We start from the raw sequence: 19,103 nt of genomic DNA, 5'->3' as shown, positions 1-19,103 counted from the left end.
AGAAAAAGAAGATGGATAAAGTTTTAGAGAAAGAAAGAGTGTGGTCCACTTTCTTCTCTCCTCACCCACTGACTGACTCAATGACTGCTCATTCTGAGAAGTATAATTATAATTATGTTGATATAATATTGTTTTACTGGCGGGGGGTTGGCTACGCAGAGCGAACACACTGACAAAGCGACTATGCAACGAGTTTACGCAATGCAACATATTTACTCAATATCAGAAGTGCAACCATCATTCTAAATGCTGTGAACAAAGCTTGAATGCTCCTGCAAAAGAATGATGCTCATCTAACAGCAGATTGAAATCTCACAGTATGAGTTTTTCAAGTTTTTATCCTCATTCCAGTTAAAGGGGGATACTTACTAAGCTTGTGCAGCTCTTTTTTGGTGCTCAACACTGAAATTGCGTGTATTCATATTTACTGAGGAGTCACAATTGGGTTTTGCAATATGCATTTTAAAGCGTTCCAGTTCAGAAGCACAACATGTGACAGAAGCTAATGGAAATGTATACAAATACCCTCAGTGCCTGATTTATCACCACTAAAAGTGTGGCAGCGGTTAGCCATCAGAGACCTCTTGGTAGTTAAGAACATGTCTGAGGAGGGAGAGGGTATTTGTAAATCGCATCACTTGCTGAACAAGAATGTGAAGGACTTTTACAGGCTTTTGTGTCAAAACTTGCTTCAACTACTAGATGAAATAAAAGATGACTGGAAATATCTTCTGCACCTGATAGAGATTTGCAACAGGTTTAGTTAATATCCCCCAGAGTATTTCTACTTAACCTTTCTGAAAACCATTTTTAAGCACTACTGTGTTGTAAAGTAACTGACAGTAATCAGAGCAGACATGACATAGGCTACACTGCCTGCTCAAGCAGGCTTCAAGTCTCTTCAAGTTTAATTTCATGAGATTCTGAAATGAATAAAACCACTGGCTGTGGAAAAGGAATGAAAAACATGTATTAGTAGTTGGTGCTAAAATGGTCCATCAGGGATCACAAAATGTTTTATGGATAAAAGGCAGAAGGCAGTAAATACTTAGAACAACTTTAACTACACTTAAATAGAAACTGGGACCAGTGGTTGAAGCCAATAGGTTCTTAGTGGAGCCAAGAAACCAAATAGGCACACTTTGACTGTACCTCTAATGTATAAAGGAAATGTGAACCTATCTTTAGGGAAAATTAAATGTGACTTATACAGTCTAAATATGGACTTTCGTCCTTGGTGACATTAGGGCTGCTTATTGTAGAAATGTTTATGCAGGTCCCAGTAAGAAAATGATCTTGGAAGGTCAGTGTGAGCAATAAAAACCATGAATATAAGGAATTATCAGTCATCGTAATACTGCACAGTGGTTTATCATACCATTTATAAAGTAGTCACATCAACAATCGTTTTATTCTGCATCTTGATGACTGTAAGATAAACAGATGAATGTTGCCTGAGGATGTTTTTGGACACAGTGTGAACACAAAAGAAACATTTCACACAATTGCTTCAACTGTTCCTGTTGTGATTTCACATGGACAGGGACAACAGGGACAATGCTTCAGTTCAGAAACTCTAACCCTCACCCCACAGTGAAACTGAGGCCAAAGAATGAACAAGTGGCTTTACACCATTTCTCAGCTACAATAAACTGAAGTTATCCTGCTTGTCTGACAGATTATTCATTCAATTCATTTCCTGTACTGAGCTTTTACATTCTGCAATCTCCTGTTTGGGATGTTTAAAATTTAAAAGTGCAGATTCACCTGAATCCACAGAAACATCATATTCTGTAACATCTGACCCCTGACCTTCCTTCTAAACTGGTCACGTGGAAGATGAAGCTTTGTCTGGCTCCACCGTTACTAATTGTTAAAGCGGCTGTACCTCCACAGGACTGTTGCCTCACAGGTCCCTGATTCCAATTATCTGGACTATGGGTACATGCACATTTGTGTGTCTGTCTGTGTGTGTGTGCATGCACGTGTTTGAGACAGAGCGAAAGAGAGAGCGACCACCGAGTTTATTTGAGTAGAGGACGACTGTACATGATCAGGTTTGTACCACAGCGAGGTCAGCTATGTGTGTGAGTGTGTGTGTGTGTGTGTGTACACAGTGTATGTGATAGACCCAATATCTGAGTATCAAATGTGTGTGTGTGGATGGATACTGCACACAGTTCACTCAGTGCTCATTCTTTGTGTGTCTATCTGTCATTTCCTCTGTGATACACACAGACACCATAGTCTTTGTTGAGTAAAATTATTAACGAAGTTATACTCTAAGGTTGGTTCTAACATTTGATTGAATTAAGTACTTATTTAGTAGAAGATTGACACCATGACGTTTGTTCATTTAACCTGTGTTCAATTTGTTTGTGCATAACTATTCTATCATATTAGAAAAGGAATAGTTAAGATTATATTTTAGAATACATAAATTCACATACTTACATGTCACAGATATGTTTATGAAGTTACTATTCACCACATTATATGTTCACTAACATGATGAGAAAATAAGTTACTGTACGCATACTGAAAAACTATGTGTGATATTACAGGCCCATGAGATTAAAAGTGTGGTGCACTGAGTAGCTTTCCAAGGTCTTATCATCCCACGGGATTCCATTCGATTTGTTGCCTTTTCTCCACAAGAGCTCATTATTCCCTCTGAGCTTTGAAGCCAGGGGAGTTAGAGTTTGATAAGATACTAAGATTCATACCAAAGTTATAATCAGATTTTGGCCTAGAAGAAACAGCTGTCTGGTAAAATAGCTATTTTCATACACACACACACACACACACACACACACAGGCAGTGTCAGATCTTCCTCCCTGTCTAGGAAAACCGTCTTCCTACATTGGAGCAGGAGAGACCTGGATGGACGGACTGAGGGACCAATGAAACAGCACGAGAGGCATCAGATCAACTTACTTTGCACATTTCAAAATTGTATAAGATATTGGGTTTCCAGGAGGGTAGGCGTTCCCTCTCGTCCTGAAGACGAGTTGAACGGTTTTGCTGTTGAGGGTCAGGGCTTCAGATAGAGACAGAACCCAGAGCTCTGTAATTGCTTTTCTTTAACATTGTAATAAATATTTTAAAGGTTGTTCTGACTTCGACTCTTCCTCAGAAACGAACATGCAGGACGGTTAAGTCCAACATCTTCAACAAATTGTGCTCATGTGCAGCTATTCCGCATTAGTGATTTTTCTTAAACGGTCATGTTCAGAGCCAGAAACTCCCAGCTGATGGACATACAGTACAGTAAATGTTATCCCTTGACGCATGATGACCACAGTTCATGTCCCTTACAGTATATTAGTAATCTCACATTTCTAGTCTGTAATAATAACCAATGGCTTTTACTAAACTTCAGCAAATCATTCAGTGTTGACACAACACTTTCCAAAATTAATACAATAAATAGACTCAAGTATTTAATGCCACTCAAAGGTGTGGGACAACAAGCCCACTGTCAAACAAACAAGGTTTTAAAGAACATTTTCATGTTGACTCAACTGATGCACGTTGATGGAACTATTAAACAGCTTTCTGTGACACAATTATGTGAATCTACACACCGCCGACGACCTGCTATCCAGTGCTTCTGTGACCTAAATAACAACACTTAAAACATGGCTCGCATTGTACTCACCCTATACATGCGGAGACATGACCAGAAATGTTCGTTTACACTTCCAGCTTCTTTCCTGTGTTCTACAAGTGTAACCACAGTGGTTGTGTACTGAACTCTGCATGCCTCTGAAGCACGGGTGGCCTACACTCAGCACTGTGCCTGGATACCTGGATGCAACCCGCTGCTGCTGGCAATCGTAATAAAAGATCCACAACAGCACACATTTTATTTGATGAATGTGTTTTCTGCCAGTACTGACTGATTCCATCATGCACACTGTGCACAAAAGGTCTCCCATTCGTTTGCAGTGCTTATTTGGCTTAAAACCCACAACTTCCTACACAGCACTTCCACTGTTATTCACAACTAACACTTGTCCCAGGGGCTGTGTTGTAGTTTTTCCTCTGTCTGATACACTGAAGAAAAACCTCTAACTTTGGTAGTTTACGCTTCCTGAAAACATGTTTGGCTGAAGCAAAACAGCCACATATAAAGATAATTCACAGTTGAGACAGGGAGAAAGCAAGTACACTGCTGTACCAGTGTGTACTGTATGTGTATACTGCTGCAGGGCCTCTAAGCCCACTACTGACTACAGGACATCCTATTCTGTATCAACGTACACAAACTTAGATGGACTAAAACAAACAGTGGCTGACGACCACAAACGCTATGACAGGGATACGTGTCTGTGTGCACAAGTGTGCATGTGTGTGTACAGACTCTTGCCAAGTATCACATTACAGGATTGTAAACAGTAGGCAGTGGTCTCTTCCTGTATATACAGTAGTGTGTGTGTCTTGGAATGCATATAGTGTACTTTTGATTATGTGTGCATTTCTCTGACAGACTGAGCATAAAGAATAAAGAGAGTACAGGAATATGATCTTTCTCAAAATACAGCAGATGTGTGATGTGTGTATATGTGTATATCTATATTACAGTGCAACTTGTCTTTTTAATAAAGTGTGTGTCTGTGTATGTTTCTACTTGTTCTATTCTATCCAGCACTACTAACAAAACACTTACCTCTAGGATTTAGCTCTGCAGAGGAAGAAGAGAAGAGTGAAAGGTTAAAACTGTAAACTCAGAGAGAGATCAGAGCTGCAGTAAAATGTCTCACTCCTCTTATCTAGTTTTATTCGGCTCAGCCCAGTAACAAAGCAGCACTGGAAGACCTGGGCTCTGCTGTTCAAACAGGAGAATATACACAAAATAAAAACTGTACTGGAAATACTTCACCTTTGGAAAGTACCGCTAGAGGAAATGTAGCCTCCTGACTGAGGTGAAATGATCATGAATATGATAAGATGGCCACATTGAAAATTAAACAGCTGCTTGTCAGAGAGGTTAGTGCGAAAATTGGTCTTACAGAATCTGGGAAATAAGACATTTATAAAATAGTCAGTATCAAAATCTCACTAAATTAAAAGAAGAAAAGGTAAAAAAAAAAATAAGAATACTTAAGCATAAAACACTTAACAGAGATACTGAATGATAAACATACTGACATTAGAAATGCACATAAACAAACAGACCAAAACTGCTCCTCCTGGCAGAGACAAATCTGTGCATAAGTTATGACCAGACCTGAACTACCCACTAAGACCAGTCACTGCAAAACTGTGCACAAAATGATAGTATGGAAGGCCAAAGCTGGATTAGACCGCGTTTCCACACACAAAGGATCTAAAGGACAGTTTGGGTTCACACATCATTCCTTGTTTGTGCTCAGCTGCGGTGCACTGTGCTGATTTCCTTAGACACAAGCATTTCTCCAGACTGCATGTGCATCTGCCATTAAGGAGACAAAACTGCATAGCAGACATGCACAGGATACCACATCATTTAACTGTCCAACAAAAATTTGTAGACATATTTTCTCATTATATTTAGGTATCAAGCTAAAAGGCTCGAGTCTGCAGGTTATGGCCATACCGCACTGAAAATGTTGGATATTTATGGGGGGTTTGCAGTGTCATGATAATTTTACTAAATGTGGAAGGCCACGACTAAAATCTACTTTTGTCTCCTTCAACAACTTGCCAGAGTAAGCAACAACAAAACAGCAACTATGAAAATAAAAAACACTGTTTGCAAACAGAACTGATTTAATGAAAAGAGAGCACCTCCTATCCACAGACAGACCTGGCAGTTTTTAAATCAGTATTAAAGACCTACTGATTCACACTGCGGAGCTCTGATACTTTCCAGTGGTCTGTTTTATTATCCGTTTCTTATCTTGTGAAGTACTTTGGTCAAAATGCTGTTGCTTTTAAAGTGCTGTACAAATAAACTTGATTTGATTTGATCTGATTATTCCTGCTCCTCACTGCCAGGTTTTCCCCGCAGCTGTCGGATTTAAACTGCCAGCCTTCTGCTTCTCTAACCTTTAGGCCGAAGCAATAGACGTCTGGCAGATTAAGGTCTGATTTGATTGGTCAAAGAGGATTTCCTGCGAAGGTGAATGAAAAGCAGATGGCAGGTTGCAGTCCAGTGAAAAGGCAATGAGGTGCCGAGTCAAAAAGTTCACGAGCTATTAAAGCTGATGAAAGTCACACTTTCTTACTGGAGACTCTCTTTCCTACAAGAACTCTGCCTTGATGTGCTCTCTCCTGTCATCCTTCTGCTTTTTAATTAAATATTCTAATGATTTTAATTATCTTTTCATGTCCAGTCCATCACATTTATTCTACTAATAACACTGACAACCTACAGTATATGTATCCCGTTAAATTAGTTCAAACAAAATACAGATTAATTTCCTGCCTCCTGCAGTAAATGAATGTGCTTTTCAGGCCCAACTGGTGATTAACTGTGTTACCTATACTAATTAAAACTGGTTAAGAAATTACTTTTTTCTCAAGATACATTAAATGGGATGAAATGTTTAACACATTAGAACTTTGAAACTTCAAAATATGTTCAGATTTAGAAGAACTGCATGTATTATTTAATTCTAAAATATATTACTGCATGTGCATCTCTCTGTATCACAAAGAGAAAAGAAAAAGAATCAGGAAAAAAAATTACCTAAAAAATAAAAGTGTTACAACATAAAGAGGAAGGGTGTGAAGGACAAGAAAAGCAAGAACTAACAGTGTTGTGTGAAAGCTCCCGTTGAATGTAAAGGGCCCGCCGCATAGAGCCAGAAGGTGGTCACAGCACTCACCCTCACACTGCTCACACACGGTAGCTGCTCCTGGCCTGTTGATTCAGGCTTTCCTGTGCTAAACTCCCTGTAACGGCTGAGAAACCAGACTGACTAAAATGAGTGAAATTCTGGATCCGCTGCTGGTGCGGTAGAAATAAAAGGTCAGAAGGTGAGAAGGTGTTCTTCTACATTTTTAACTACACAATCACCTAATTTATATATATATGTATATGTAGTTTTATAAAATGTTTTTAATGTTTTATTTTATTTACTAGCTATGGACCCGTATGAGAGCTTGAAATAAAGTTTCATTCATTCATACTTTTTTACATTCTCAGAACTGAAATATCTCAGCTTTTAAATTATCCCTCCATGATGTTTTCTGAACCACCTCTGTGTGCAAATCAGTACTGTTGCTGAATTGTATCAGAACTGTTCAAAATCAGTTCACTGAGAAAATAAACACACATCCCAAGTAGCACTCAAAAAGGATCAGGACAACTTTCAGTGAAATCCAAATCAACAAACCAGGGATCCATACTGTAGCTAATCGACTTGGGAGGCTATTAAAACTCTGAAAAAAAACAGCTTCCAAGTGTGAATGAGATCAGAGCACTCCTCAAGTCGAGAGGTGGCCTCTTAGTGAACCTACCATGAATTAATACAGGGTAAAATCTCTCTCTCATATCACACAGGCATACATACACACAACACTATGCTCATGCACAGGACATGTCAGATATCTCTATCAGTATTTGACAATCAGATAATATTGCGCTCGAGTCCAACTAGTATAAAATTCAACAAAACAGAACTGAAAACTTGAAAGCTGTCTGAGAGAACACAAACTTTCAAAATGTTAATGTGCATCAACACACATACAACACAGGGCAATAAGAGACATGATGTAGATGTAGATGCTTTAAATCATATGTGCAGCAGCTCATTAAAAAAAGTTTCTTAACTCCTTATTATTGAACTTATTCACAAAATGAACAGGCTGCTCCTCGGCCAGTAGCCCAACTGTTCTCCACATCTCTTATTAAGTGTTTGTTGTGCAGTGCAACCTAACAAACAGGACTGAGAACATGACCTGCTGGGCAGAGATAGCTAGCAACACCAGCAGCTGGCCTACAAACAGATACTGCATTTACAGGGCCTAATAACAATTCTGCAGCCTGCAGAGACAACATAAGGAGATGTTGGTCACTCTGGCAAGTTCAGTAGAACAGGAGAAAACACTCCAGACTGCCAAGCTCTCTGGGCTTCCACACAGATTGGCTTAGCAACAAATGAATCATGGCTGGCTGTGTTTTATGGAAATGATCCACACAGTTGGAACTTATCTCTGACTGCTTGGATGAAAACGCTCATTGTGTATGAGCTAACAATCTACTACAAATGTCAGCTTGATAACTTAATCCCTCTGAACTGTGTTAGTGTAAAGCCCATTGTCAGGGTGTTAGAAGAAATCACAGAGGTGCACTAATGAAATTCTTTCTAGATTGTAACGACTACAGCCACCGTCGTGCCTCCTTTGAAGGGCTTAAGAAGTCAAAAGTAATCTTAAATGTCAAAGCCTTTGTAGGGTTTAAAGATGGGCACAGTAGCCACAGGGTGGGACGGTGTTATGTGGGGCGTGTAGTGTTAAGGCGTAATCACCCCTGAGTGGGAGCAGAGTAAAGAGACAGAGACAAAGTGATGCATTCCTCCCATACCGGGACAGCACTTAGAGACTGAGAGGAGGTGAGGCATTAATGGACGTTCGCACCACAGGAACACACAGTCACAACCACACACACTCATCTGTGCACATGCTAGTAAGACGGTCACTTAGCAGTTCACCACCAGAGTGGAGAGCAGATACAACTCCTGTGGCTGACAGTGGATGTGTTTGAGCATCTACATCTCTATCTTTTGCAAAGATAAATCTGCCTGCTGATTAATGTGTTGCTCTCCATAATGACATCAATACTGCTGTGGGAGTTCTGCTCACAGTGAAAAGGTGACTAGTTAAGATAAGCTATAGATGCAACATAAATACAGGGACAGTGGTGGCCTAAAATCTAGAGAAGCAAGCTTGTGACCTGAAGGTTACCGATTCAATCCCTGCACCCTAGTCGTGAAATCTGTGTGGGACAGGTGACACAGTGGTGCTTACCAAACGCTCAGCAGCACCACTGTGGTGCCCTCACCCCAACTGCCATAGTGGAGCTGCTCAGTGACCAGCAGGTCAGACTGTGGTTGTACTGGACAGCTTCCAAGTGTGAATGAGATCAGAGCACTCCTCAAGTCGAGAGGTGGCCTCTTAGTGAACCTACCATGAATTAATACAGGGTAAAATCTCTCTCTCATATCACACAGGCATACATACACACAACACTATGCTCATGCACAGGACATGTCAGATATCTCTATCAGTATTTGACAATCAGATAATATTGCGCTCGAGTCCAACTAGTATAAAATAGTCGATAAAAGAATTTAAGGTAATAAAATAAGTAAATAGAAACCATACAAACAAGACAACGGCTAGTGACTGACATATAGGTAACTTGTTGTTATCGGCGTATGATTCAGTGAAGCACAGACTCATTGTTTTATGGAGGTGGGGACAAAGGAGAGCTTAAAGCAGCTAGTCTGGCTTGGTTTGGTGTTGGTCAGCGTTTGTCTCCTCGGACTGATAGAGGCAGCATTCACACAGTGTGAAGGCGTAAAACAGTGGATTAAAGTTAAATATTAGAATGTTGGCTTTGAGACAGAAAAATAGCATTAATGGGCTGTGAAAATTAATGATGTGAAAATGCTGTGTGGTAATTTAGCCTTAATCAGTATTTGTTTCCAGGCTTAATGCACCAGCACATCAACATCAATTAACAAACTCGCGATGCATTGAGAAAATGATCTGGATGATAATTGGGTAAAAAGATATCAATGCATGTTAAAACTGGGCTGAACTGTACATACATACAGTGTGTTTCAGTGAGCATATCAGGACATGTATGTTTCTCCTGGAGATATTTCTTTGCAACAGCTCCATAAATTCAGTTACATATGCTGTGGTTTTATTGCTAAGGTTTACAAGTGGGGTATCAACACAGTACCAGCTGGTCCACTTCCAGCTACTTTTCTGCATTAAACTGTATGTACACACTGCCAGCTGTAATATATAAACAATTTGGCCAAAACCGTGCGGACACATTGTCTGTGTGCTTTTGATATGGGGGTGATTTTTCAGGTCCAAACCACAGTTCCAACTGGAGATGGGTGGATGATACTGAAACTTGTTTTGCTTCTGTGAAGCTGCACTGTTTCAGCACATTGTGTTAGAGCTTGTAATAAATGAAGAATGTCTTCACATTCTGAAGCGTCACTTGAACTTCTGAAGACGCTTCACTCAGTTTGACACTTTGGAAAGTTTTGATATCAAGTATGTGACAGCACATTAGTAGAATAAGAAGATAATAACTGAGGAAGATGGTAATGAAAGTAACGGTTAATTTAATGAATCTCATTCTCCAGTCAAATCACGTGAATGTTACATATGAACCATGAAGTTCAAACGCATCAGTGTCACTGGGCTTTAACAACACTACACTTGTTTTACAGTAACACATTGCACCATAACAAGCATTTAATGCAAGTATTATAGGTTTAATAATACTAGGTAGACTCACTTGTACTGAACTAGAGCCAGTCTTGAAAAGCTGCTGTATGTTTAACAAGCCACCAGATGTCGCAGTGTTTTGTTTTGTCTTAAGCTGTCAAACCTCACTTGTTTTTTTTTGAATTTGTTTCCAGGCTTAATTCACCAGCACATCAACATCATTTAACAAACTCGCGATGCATTATTTCTTACACAGTGAGAAAATGATCTGGATGATAATTGGGTAAAAAGATATCAATGCATGTTAAAACTGGGCTGATACCGATTCAATCCCTGCACCCTAGTCGTGAAATCTGTGTGGGACAGGTGACACAGTGGTGCTTACCAAACGCTCAGCAGCACCACTGTGGTGCCCTCACCCCAACTGCCATAGTGGAGCTGCTCAGTGACCAGCAGGTCAGACTGTGGTTGTACTGGACAGCTTCCAAGTGTCAATGAGATCAGAGCACTCCTCAAGTCGAGAGGTGGCCTCTTAGTGAACCTACCATGAATTAATACAGGGTAAAATCTCTCTCTCATATCACACAGGCATACATACACACAACACTATGCTCATGCACAGGACATGTCAGATATCTCTATCAGTATTTGACAATCAGATAATATTGCGCTCGAGTCCAACTAGTATAAAATAGTCGATAAAAGAATTTAAGGTAATAAAATAAGTAAATAGAAACCATACAAACAAGACAACGGCTAGTGACTGACATATAGGTAACTTGTTGTTATCGGCGTATGATTCAGTGAAGCACAGACTCATTGTTTTATGGAGGTGGGGACAAAGGAGAGCTTAAAGCAGCTAGTCTGGCTTGGTTTGGTGTTGGTCAGCGTTTGTCTCCTCGGACTGATAGAGGCAGCATTCACACAGTGTGAAGGCGTAAAACAGTGGATTAAAGTTAAATATTAGAATGTTGGCTTTGAGACAGAAAAATAGCATTAATGGGCTGTGAAAATTAATGATGTGAAAATGCTGTGTGGTAATTTAGCCTTAATCAGAATTTGTTTCCAGGCTTAATTCACCAGCACATCAACATCATTTAACAAACTCGCGATGCATTATTTCTTACACAGTGAGAAAATGATCTGGATGATAATTGGGTAAAAAGATATCAATGCATGTTAAAACTGGGCTGAACTGTACATACATACAGTGTGTTTCAGTGAGCATATCAGGACATGTATGTTTCTCCTGGAGATATTTCTTTGCAACAGCTCCATAAATTCAGTTACATATGCTGTGGTTTTATTGCTAAGGTTTACAAGTGGGGTATCAACACAGTACCAGCTGGTCCACTTCCAGCTACTTTTCTGCATTAAACTGTATGTACACACTGCCAGCTGTAATATATAAACAATTTGGCCAAAACCGTGCGGACACATTGTCTGTGTGCTTTTGATATGGGGGTGATTTTTCAGGTCCAAACCACAGTTCCAACTGGAGATGGGTGGATGATACTGAAACTTGTTTTGCTTCTGTGAAGCTGCACTGTTTCAGCACATTGTGTTAGAGCTTGTAATAAATGAAGAATGTCTTCACATTCTGAAGCGTCACTTGAACTTCTGAAGACGCTTCACTCAGTTTGACACTTTGGAAAGTTTTGATATCAAGTATGTGACAGCACATTAGTAGAATAAGAAGATAATAACTGAGGAAGATGGTAATGAAAGTAACGGTTAATTTAATGAATCTCATTCTCCAGTCAAATCACGTGAATGTTACATATGAACCATGAAGTTCAAACGCATCAGTGTCACTGGGCTTTAACAACACTACACTTGTTTTACAGTAACACATTGCACAATAACAAGCATTTAATGCAAGTATTATAGGTTTAATAATACTAGGTAGACTCACTTGTACTGAACTAGAGCCAGTCTTGAAAAGCTGCTGTATGTTTAACAAGCCACCAGATGTCGCAGTGTTTTGTTTTGTCTTAAGCTGTCAAACCTCACTTGTTTTTTTTTTTTTGTTTTGTTTTTTTTTTAATTGGCACAAATATAAAGGAAGGCTTCATCCAGCCGTCTTTAGTTACGGTTATGGAACTAATTTTAATGTTAGGGCATGCATTTATATTTTGGGAAGGTCCCTTCCTGTTTGAACATAACAAAGCCAGGTGCATGAAGAAATGGTTTTCCCAGTTTGGCCTGCAAATCAAATCCTAGTTTTGTACAGAGCCCTGACTTCATCTCCATCCATCACCTTTGAGATGAACTGGAACATGGACTGTAAGCCATGCTGCACGTTAGTGCTGAAACTTGCTATTCTTCTGAGTGAAGGGGCGCAAACCCCTGCAGCAGCATTGCAGCAGATTAATGCCCACAATTTAAGAATGATAGAGCATTACCATTAAGGTGTCTAAATACTTTTGGCCACCTGTTGTGCATGGGCCTGGTGCTCTTCCCTGTGCTACTTCTTTTTGTATCCACTCCAACTTAGATTGCTTCATCTCTTCTCCCTTTTCTTTGTCAGTCCACTCATTAGAACATGTCCTCCCTGGTTTGCTCCTCTCCCATCTCCAGCCTGAGGTATCTCTTTTCAGTCTAAAATACAACTGCTCCTTTCACAACACCAAAGCATATGTACATTGTGTCCCTCTCTTCCTCTCCACCAAGCATAGCTCGCCTCATTCCCCATACCTAACTCCTAGCGTACCTCAGATCTGTTCTTCTCCATCCCGTCATGCCTCTTTTTCCTCTATCCTTTAATAAACCTCTCCCAATTACACCTCCAGTCCAACAAGCTTCCTCCAAAACATGAAATCAGCCCCCTACAGACCCTCCCCCAGCTGCTTGGCACCCAAGGCCCATTGAAACACTCCAGACTCCTTATTCTCTGCTATATTTAGCATCACACTGAGGCTTAATAAAAAGAAACTCTTCCCAATATCAAGTCAAGAATCTTTATTGTCATTATGCATAGCACAATGAACTTTTTTCGACAGCTCTCGGCTTAAAAGACACACACAGTATTTACATAACACACAATTGTATAAGTCGATCTAAATGAGCAAATAAAAAGGGATGTATGGGACCTAATCAGGTCAGCAGTATGTTAGTTATTTTCAGACATTTCACATTAAACGTGCTTCTGGGAAGGGGAAACTGTTCCACCATTAGAGGCCTGCCAAACCAAATGGAATCCAAAGGAAACAATAGCAAGAAATTTTTGTATGCACTGTTTTTTGAACAAATGCTGAAATCAGTATTAAGTAAAAAAAAAAAAAAGACTTTCTCTGACATTTGAAATAAAGAGTGGTTTGACTGTTTTGCAAGGGAAGGTAATATCTTCCAGAAATATTGCAGGGCCTGGAACCAGATGCCTGGAGAGAGCAAGGGGATGAACTGGGCTTGTCTGGACAAAGCCCAGATGTCCCTGCATCCAGTCAGCCCTCTGTATGCAGCTGCAGGAAATTGGATGTGATATTACAGTTTAGACTTTAACTCACTTCACAATTTTACTTAAAGCTAATGCTGTTATAGAAAGTCTTGTACTTAATTGAAAGACTAATTTCACATTCTAGATGTTTGCCAAACACTCCCACTATCTGTCAGTGCTCTGAGATGTTGTTGTTGTTCTTGCAGAACTAATTAATGTAAAACCAGTTGTACAGTTCCATCTAAGGTGTTCGAGACAGCAGTCGGGTGAAAGGTGCTACACAAACGGCTGAAATGGAGTTTTAACTGTAGTAACTACAGTCAGTCAGCAAACTGTTTAAGATGTATATCACTCTGTTATGGTTTCAGTCCACGTGAACAGCTCAGAACTGGTTTTTTATAAATTTATAAATTTTATAGATTGATTCTCTTCTTGACAAAGGAGATGGCGAGCCACCAGCTGAACTTCACCCCCCATGAAGGGGGACATCATCTTCTTTTCAGTTTTCCCTTGGATGTCACTGGTGTGGTAGGACTGTGCTACAGCCCACTTTTCTCCATTTGAACCCAGACTTTTGACCTGACTCAGAGCTCTAGACTTGCAAAGAGACAGCCACATAATTAACTATAACCAGAACAACTTGCAGTAACTCTTTTATTGTCTCCAGTTGTTACTTGGGTCCTCTAAAGCAGTGGTCCCCAGCCTTTTTATCACTGCGGACCGGTCAACGCTTGACAATTTTACCGCGGCCCGGGGGTTGGGGACCACTGCTCTAAAGTGGATTTCCTACTCCTTTCACTACCCCTCCTCCTGAACCTAGACCTTGACCCAACATACCACTTGAATACTCTCTGACTCCAGATTGGTCACAGGGGCTACATTATCTTGCAGCAAAACAAATCCACCTACAGGTACAAAAAACATAACCTAACCTAACTTAACTTGAGCAATAAAGCATATTAATCCCACTTCATGAACACTAAGACACAAGACAAAAGCATTAACTTGAAGAAATACCAGAACAATTTGGTGCTCCTGGTCAGCATACTGTACTGATTGACTGACAGAAATATACACAGCATAGCCATTAAAAAAAAACAAAAAACGTTTTGGACATTTTGACCTGACGAAGATTCAACTGGGGCTGAAATGTGGTCTGTGTAAGCAAATCTGTAGCTTAGCAAACAGACCTTTAGAGATATCCCTTACTTGTCAGTGGTGCTCAGTAGCAAACAGGAACTGCTGCTGAGATTTTACTTACCGTTGCAATAAGTTAGTTTTACGTTGTTTGTCCGAATAGTCTGTGCACTCTGTCACCTGTCAGTGCTGCTGGAAGCAGAAGGTGCTGTAGCTAAATCCAACTTTTAGATAAATGTGTTGTCAGAGCTACTATATTCAGCTGTTAATTTATTTAACATCAAGCTAACTGTTTTTGGTTTGGTGTTTTCAAGATGTATCGTGTTGTTATGGTTATGTTAACAGAGCAGAGTCTGTTAATTTTCAATATCAGGACATATGTCAACGCCACTTGTGAACAAAGACAAATGTTGTTTTTAACATTTCATTAAGTGAACAGTCATCAGTGTTACAGCCGAACAAGCTGAGAGCTATAGTAAGCTTGACTGATGGATTCTGTGTTAAACACAAAACCCATTAACAAGCACGGTTTCTGGAACACCCATCGGTCAGAGTGATTATCCTGTTAAAAATCAAGGTTTGGATTGGCACTAAACTAGCACACATTAGGAAATGAGCATGAAAAGTGGAAATGATTACCTGTTGGTGAGCTGTAGGACACTGTGATATCTCCAGTCAGGTCAGCGGGGGGGTAGCGGCCATTGAGAAAAGCTGAAAACGCCACAACTGTAGAGGAACCCACACCTGAAGAGACAGAATATTATTACACTGGTAATGTCCTTTTGAGGTTTTCTTCTGGAACAGAAGCTCCAGTTTGACTCTGGCTCTCTTTAAAGGAAGACAATGAAACAGGGTGGCCAACAGTACACAGATACAAAAACCTGAAGAGTCAGCATTTCTGGACATGGCATGAAACACCAGACCCCTGAATGTACACACATACATACAGAGCTATGCATACACTTAACATCTCCGGGCAAGGTGAGGACAGAGAATTAACAACATTAAGCCCAATTTTACACAGTGTCCAAGTGTGCACACATAACAGTTAAACTATATGTAGCATGAGCAAGGGGCGATGACTTGTAATTTCCCTTCAAACTCCCCCAAACCAACAGAGACAGAGGGGGAGAGACAAAGAGCAAACAAACTGGAGAAAAAAAGCAGGGATCAAATACAGACAGGATATATTACAGCTAATGGCTCCATGCAGTCACACACACATACACACACAGCAGCATGGTGGTGTAATGGGGCGTGCTGTTCCTGAGCTCGGCCTGTTACAGGTGACTGAACCTCAAGTATGTGCGTGTGTGTCTTAATGGAAAACGTGTATGTTTAATGATTGTGTCTGAAAATATGTTTTCTGTGTGTAACGTGAATTTCAAAATGTGTTAAATTAGCAACTCCAAGGCTGTGTTGACCTGTTTACAACATTAGGACACACACACACACACACACACACACACACACACAGGCAAGGACGAGACAGGCCTATAGAGCTGAGAACAGACAAAGCAGGAGGAGGAGAGATGGATGAGAGGAGCTGAAAGATGACCTGACGACCCCTCCCCTCTGACAAACAGGAGAGAAGATAAACAATATAAAGCATAGACTTTCTCCACAAACTGTCAGACATCCTGACAATTTCACCCCCCCTTTTTCTTATCCCACACTCCCCACCGCTCTCTAACATCCATTCCTTCCTGTTACATGTATTTTTCATCTCTCAGCTTCTTCTCACACCTCTAAATATCCATCTTTCCTCCTGTATGACCAGTGAAGCCCAAAAGATACTGCATTTCCTGCACCAACATCAATACTGACTGTATACACATCCAAAAATACTTCTGACATTACCAATCACTCTTGATATGGATCCCTTATATTTTAACACAGCACCGTGACAAACATCTGCACCAGTGGTACATTTTATAGTTGAGAAATAAACTTGTCATATACAATACCAGTAACCCCAGATGTCCACTGTGTGTCTGTCACAGCTCTATCACAATTCTAACGTTAACTGGAGGACCAACCTTTTTTGTGTTGTACAAAGACAAACACACATTTGCAGTTCATTTAGACATGGTAACAAAGGCTTTTTAGATTCTACTTTTCTGCTCATCTTATTTTTTTATTCAATTCAAGAACAGTTTTTGCACATGTATGGTAGAACATCAGCAATAAATTAAATTTGGGTTTTCCCTCTTTAATAATAGTGATGATAGTAAGGTCTAGACCTTATGCTGTAAAGTGTGACTTTCGTTGTGATTTGGTGATATACAAATAAAATTTGATTTGATTTGATTTGAAATACTTCATTAAATGTGAATTTTAAGTCAACTGCAAGTTAATATAAGCATGTGAGTAATGCTGTAAATGAATCAGCATGTGGCATGGGGAAACCTGTTTTATGAACATTAAATTAAATTTGGAAACTTGTGCAAAGGTTTTAGGCACTTTAGACATTTTGAATCTAATCAATCATCATGAGCCTGATCAAACCCAAACTCTTTCGGCAGCCTGACACTGAGCCCAAACTTCCAGCCAGAGTCATAAAGAACTCTGTCCAAAGCCCAGAAGAACCCAGAGTCCTGCAGCAGGTGGTCTGGCCCCCATAGAGCCCTGGTCTCAGCATCATGGAGTCAGTCTGGGATCACATGATCAGGCTGAAGCCACTGAGAGACACCCTAAATCCATAGAAGTGTGGCAAGTTCTCCAGAGGCTACATGCAGATCACCTTGAAAAACTATGAACAGATTCTGTTTAGTGCACTTTGTGTAAAGCTGAAAACTTCCTCACTTTACAGAATTTTTCCATGTGCTGAAAACATTAGCACAGTACTGTGTATATGGTGACCTCAGGATCCAAAATCAGTCAGCAATATGTAGAGTCAGAGGCTCTTGGAACCAACCACCATGTCTTCTCTATTCTTCAGTCTTTTCCTTCCTACCTCTTGTGTGTTCTCTGTTTCTCCATCTTCTTTATCCATCTCCCTCAATCCACACTCTCCTACGTCCTTACTGCGTCTCCTCTAACTTCAGCCCTCCTTTCATTTCACCTTCGTTCTCTCGTCATTGCTTGCTTTCTCCCTGTCATCTGTCAGCAGAAGGCTTTTAACCTCTGTGCCCTGGAGGTCAAACCGGTCAGACTGGTTTAAGTGCTATAAGTGTTCCCAGGCCCATTAAGATCAACAAACAACACCAAAGAAGACACAAGCTAATCCCTCCTGCTCTCTTTTTCCTTCTCTTTCTAAATCCATCTATGCTTCTTTACCCTTCAGCCTGTCACCATATATTCAGGCACATCTTGACAGGTTTCTTCTTTCTTCCCTTTTTTCCTGCTCTTTCCTCACGCTCCGTTTTTCTAACATCTTTTCATTCCTCTTACACCTTATTCAACCCCGGGTTCTAGCCTCTATTTCTTCTACGCAGAATGAGGGTGCCCTGCTCTCACCTAAATCTCTGCTTCATCATCAACATTTATCAACGTCCTTTAGGTATTTACTAGTTTTCCTTCTGTTCCTGCACTCCCCATCACTTTCACCAACTCTTCCACCTTCTTTTTGTCTACGAGTTCCCTTCTGTAGCTATTCATATACTCAATCTTAAAGGACACATGTAAGGTTGAGTTGTTGACACAGAAAAGAAAACCTGCAGATAAGCTCTGTTAGTTTAACCCAAATCTAAAAGTGAAGAAAAGGAATACAACAGAGAACATTACATATAATTTGGAGCCTCTGATTACATTGTAGTGAAATGACTGATGCTTGCAAAATTTCCCTTATTTCAAGTTACTTTATCCATTAGTTTGCCAGCACACACATTGTAAAACTGCAAGGAGAGGAGCAAAAAGATGTGTTCCATTCTAATTATTGTAAGACGTGCAATGAGAAAAGCTAAATAAAAAAAAAGTATAAGAATGAGTGTGTGTGTGGTGCTGTATCCTCAGGGTTCAGGTTATAACACTTTGCAGCTCATGTTAGAGGTCAGGAGGGGAAGACATGGGGATCTATACTGCACAACGAGATGAGAAAGGGGCATGTGTGTGTCTGTCATTTCTTTGCCATGTGCAAATAATACACAAACCAAAGCATGGAGGAAAAAAAAAAACTAATCTGGA

At 40.2% G+C, this 19,103-nt stretch overlaps 1 protein-coding gene across 2 annotated transcripts in view; it reads right to left on the bottom strand.

The window, feature by feature from the left end:
- bbs9 (Bardet-Biedl syndrome 9) overlaps positions 1-19,103 on the bottom strand; it is a 169,688-nt gene that overhangs the window by 115,231 nt on the left and 35,354 nt on the right. For both annotated transcript variants that reach the window (XM_020615539.1, XM_020615538.1), the window contains one exon: positions 15,618-15,722. In XM_020615539.1, coding sequence (XP_020471195.1) covers positions 15,618-15,722 — 105 coding nt within the window. The remainder of the gene's footprint in view (positions 1-15,617; positions 15,723-19,103) is intronic.

Source organism: Monopterus albus, unplaced genomic scaffold, assembly GCF_001952655.1.
Source record: "Monopterus albus unplaced genomic scaffold, M_albus_1.0 scaffold166.1, whole genome shotgun sequence".
NCBI classification, from domain to species: Eukaryota; Metazoa; Chordata; class Actinopteri; order Synbranchiformes; family Synbranchidae; genus Monopterus; species Monopterus albus.
This window is presented reverse-complemented; position numbering and strand designations above follow the sequence as displayed.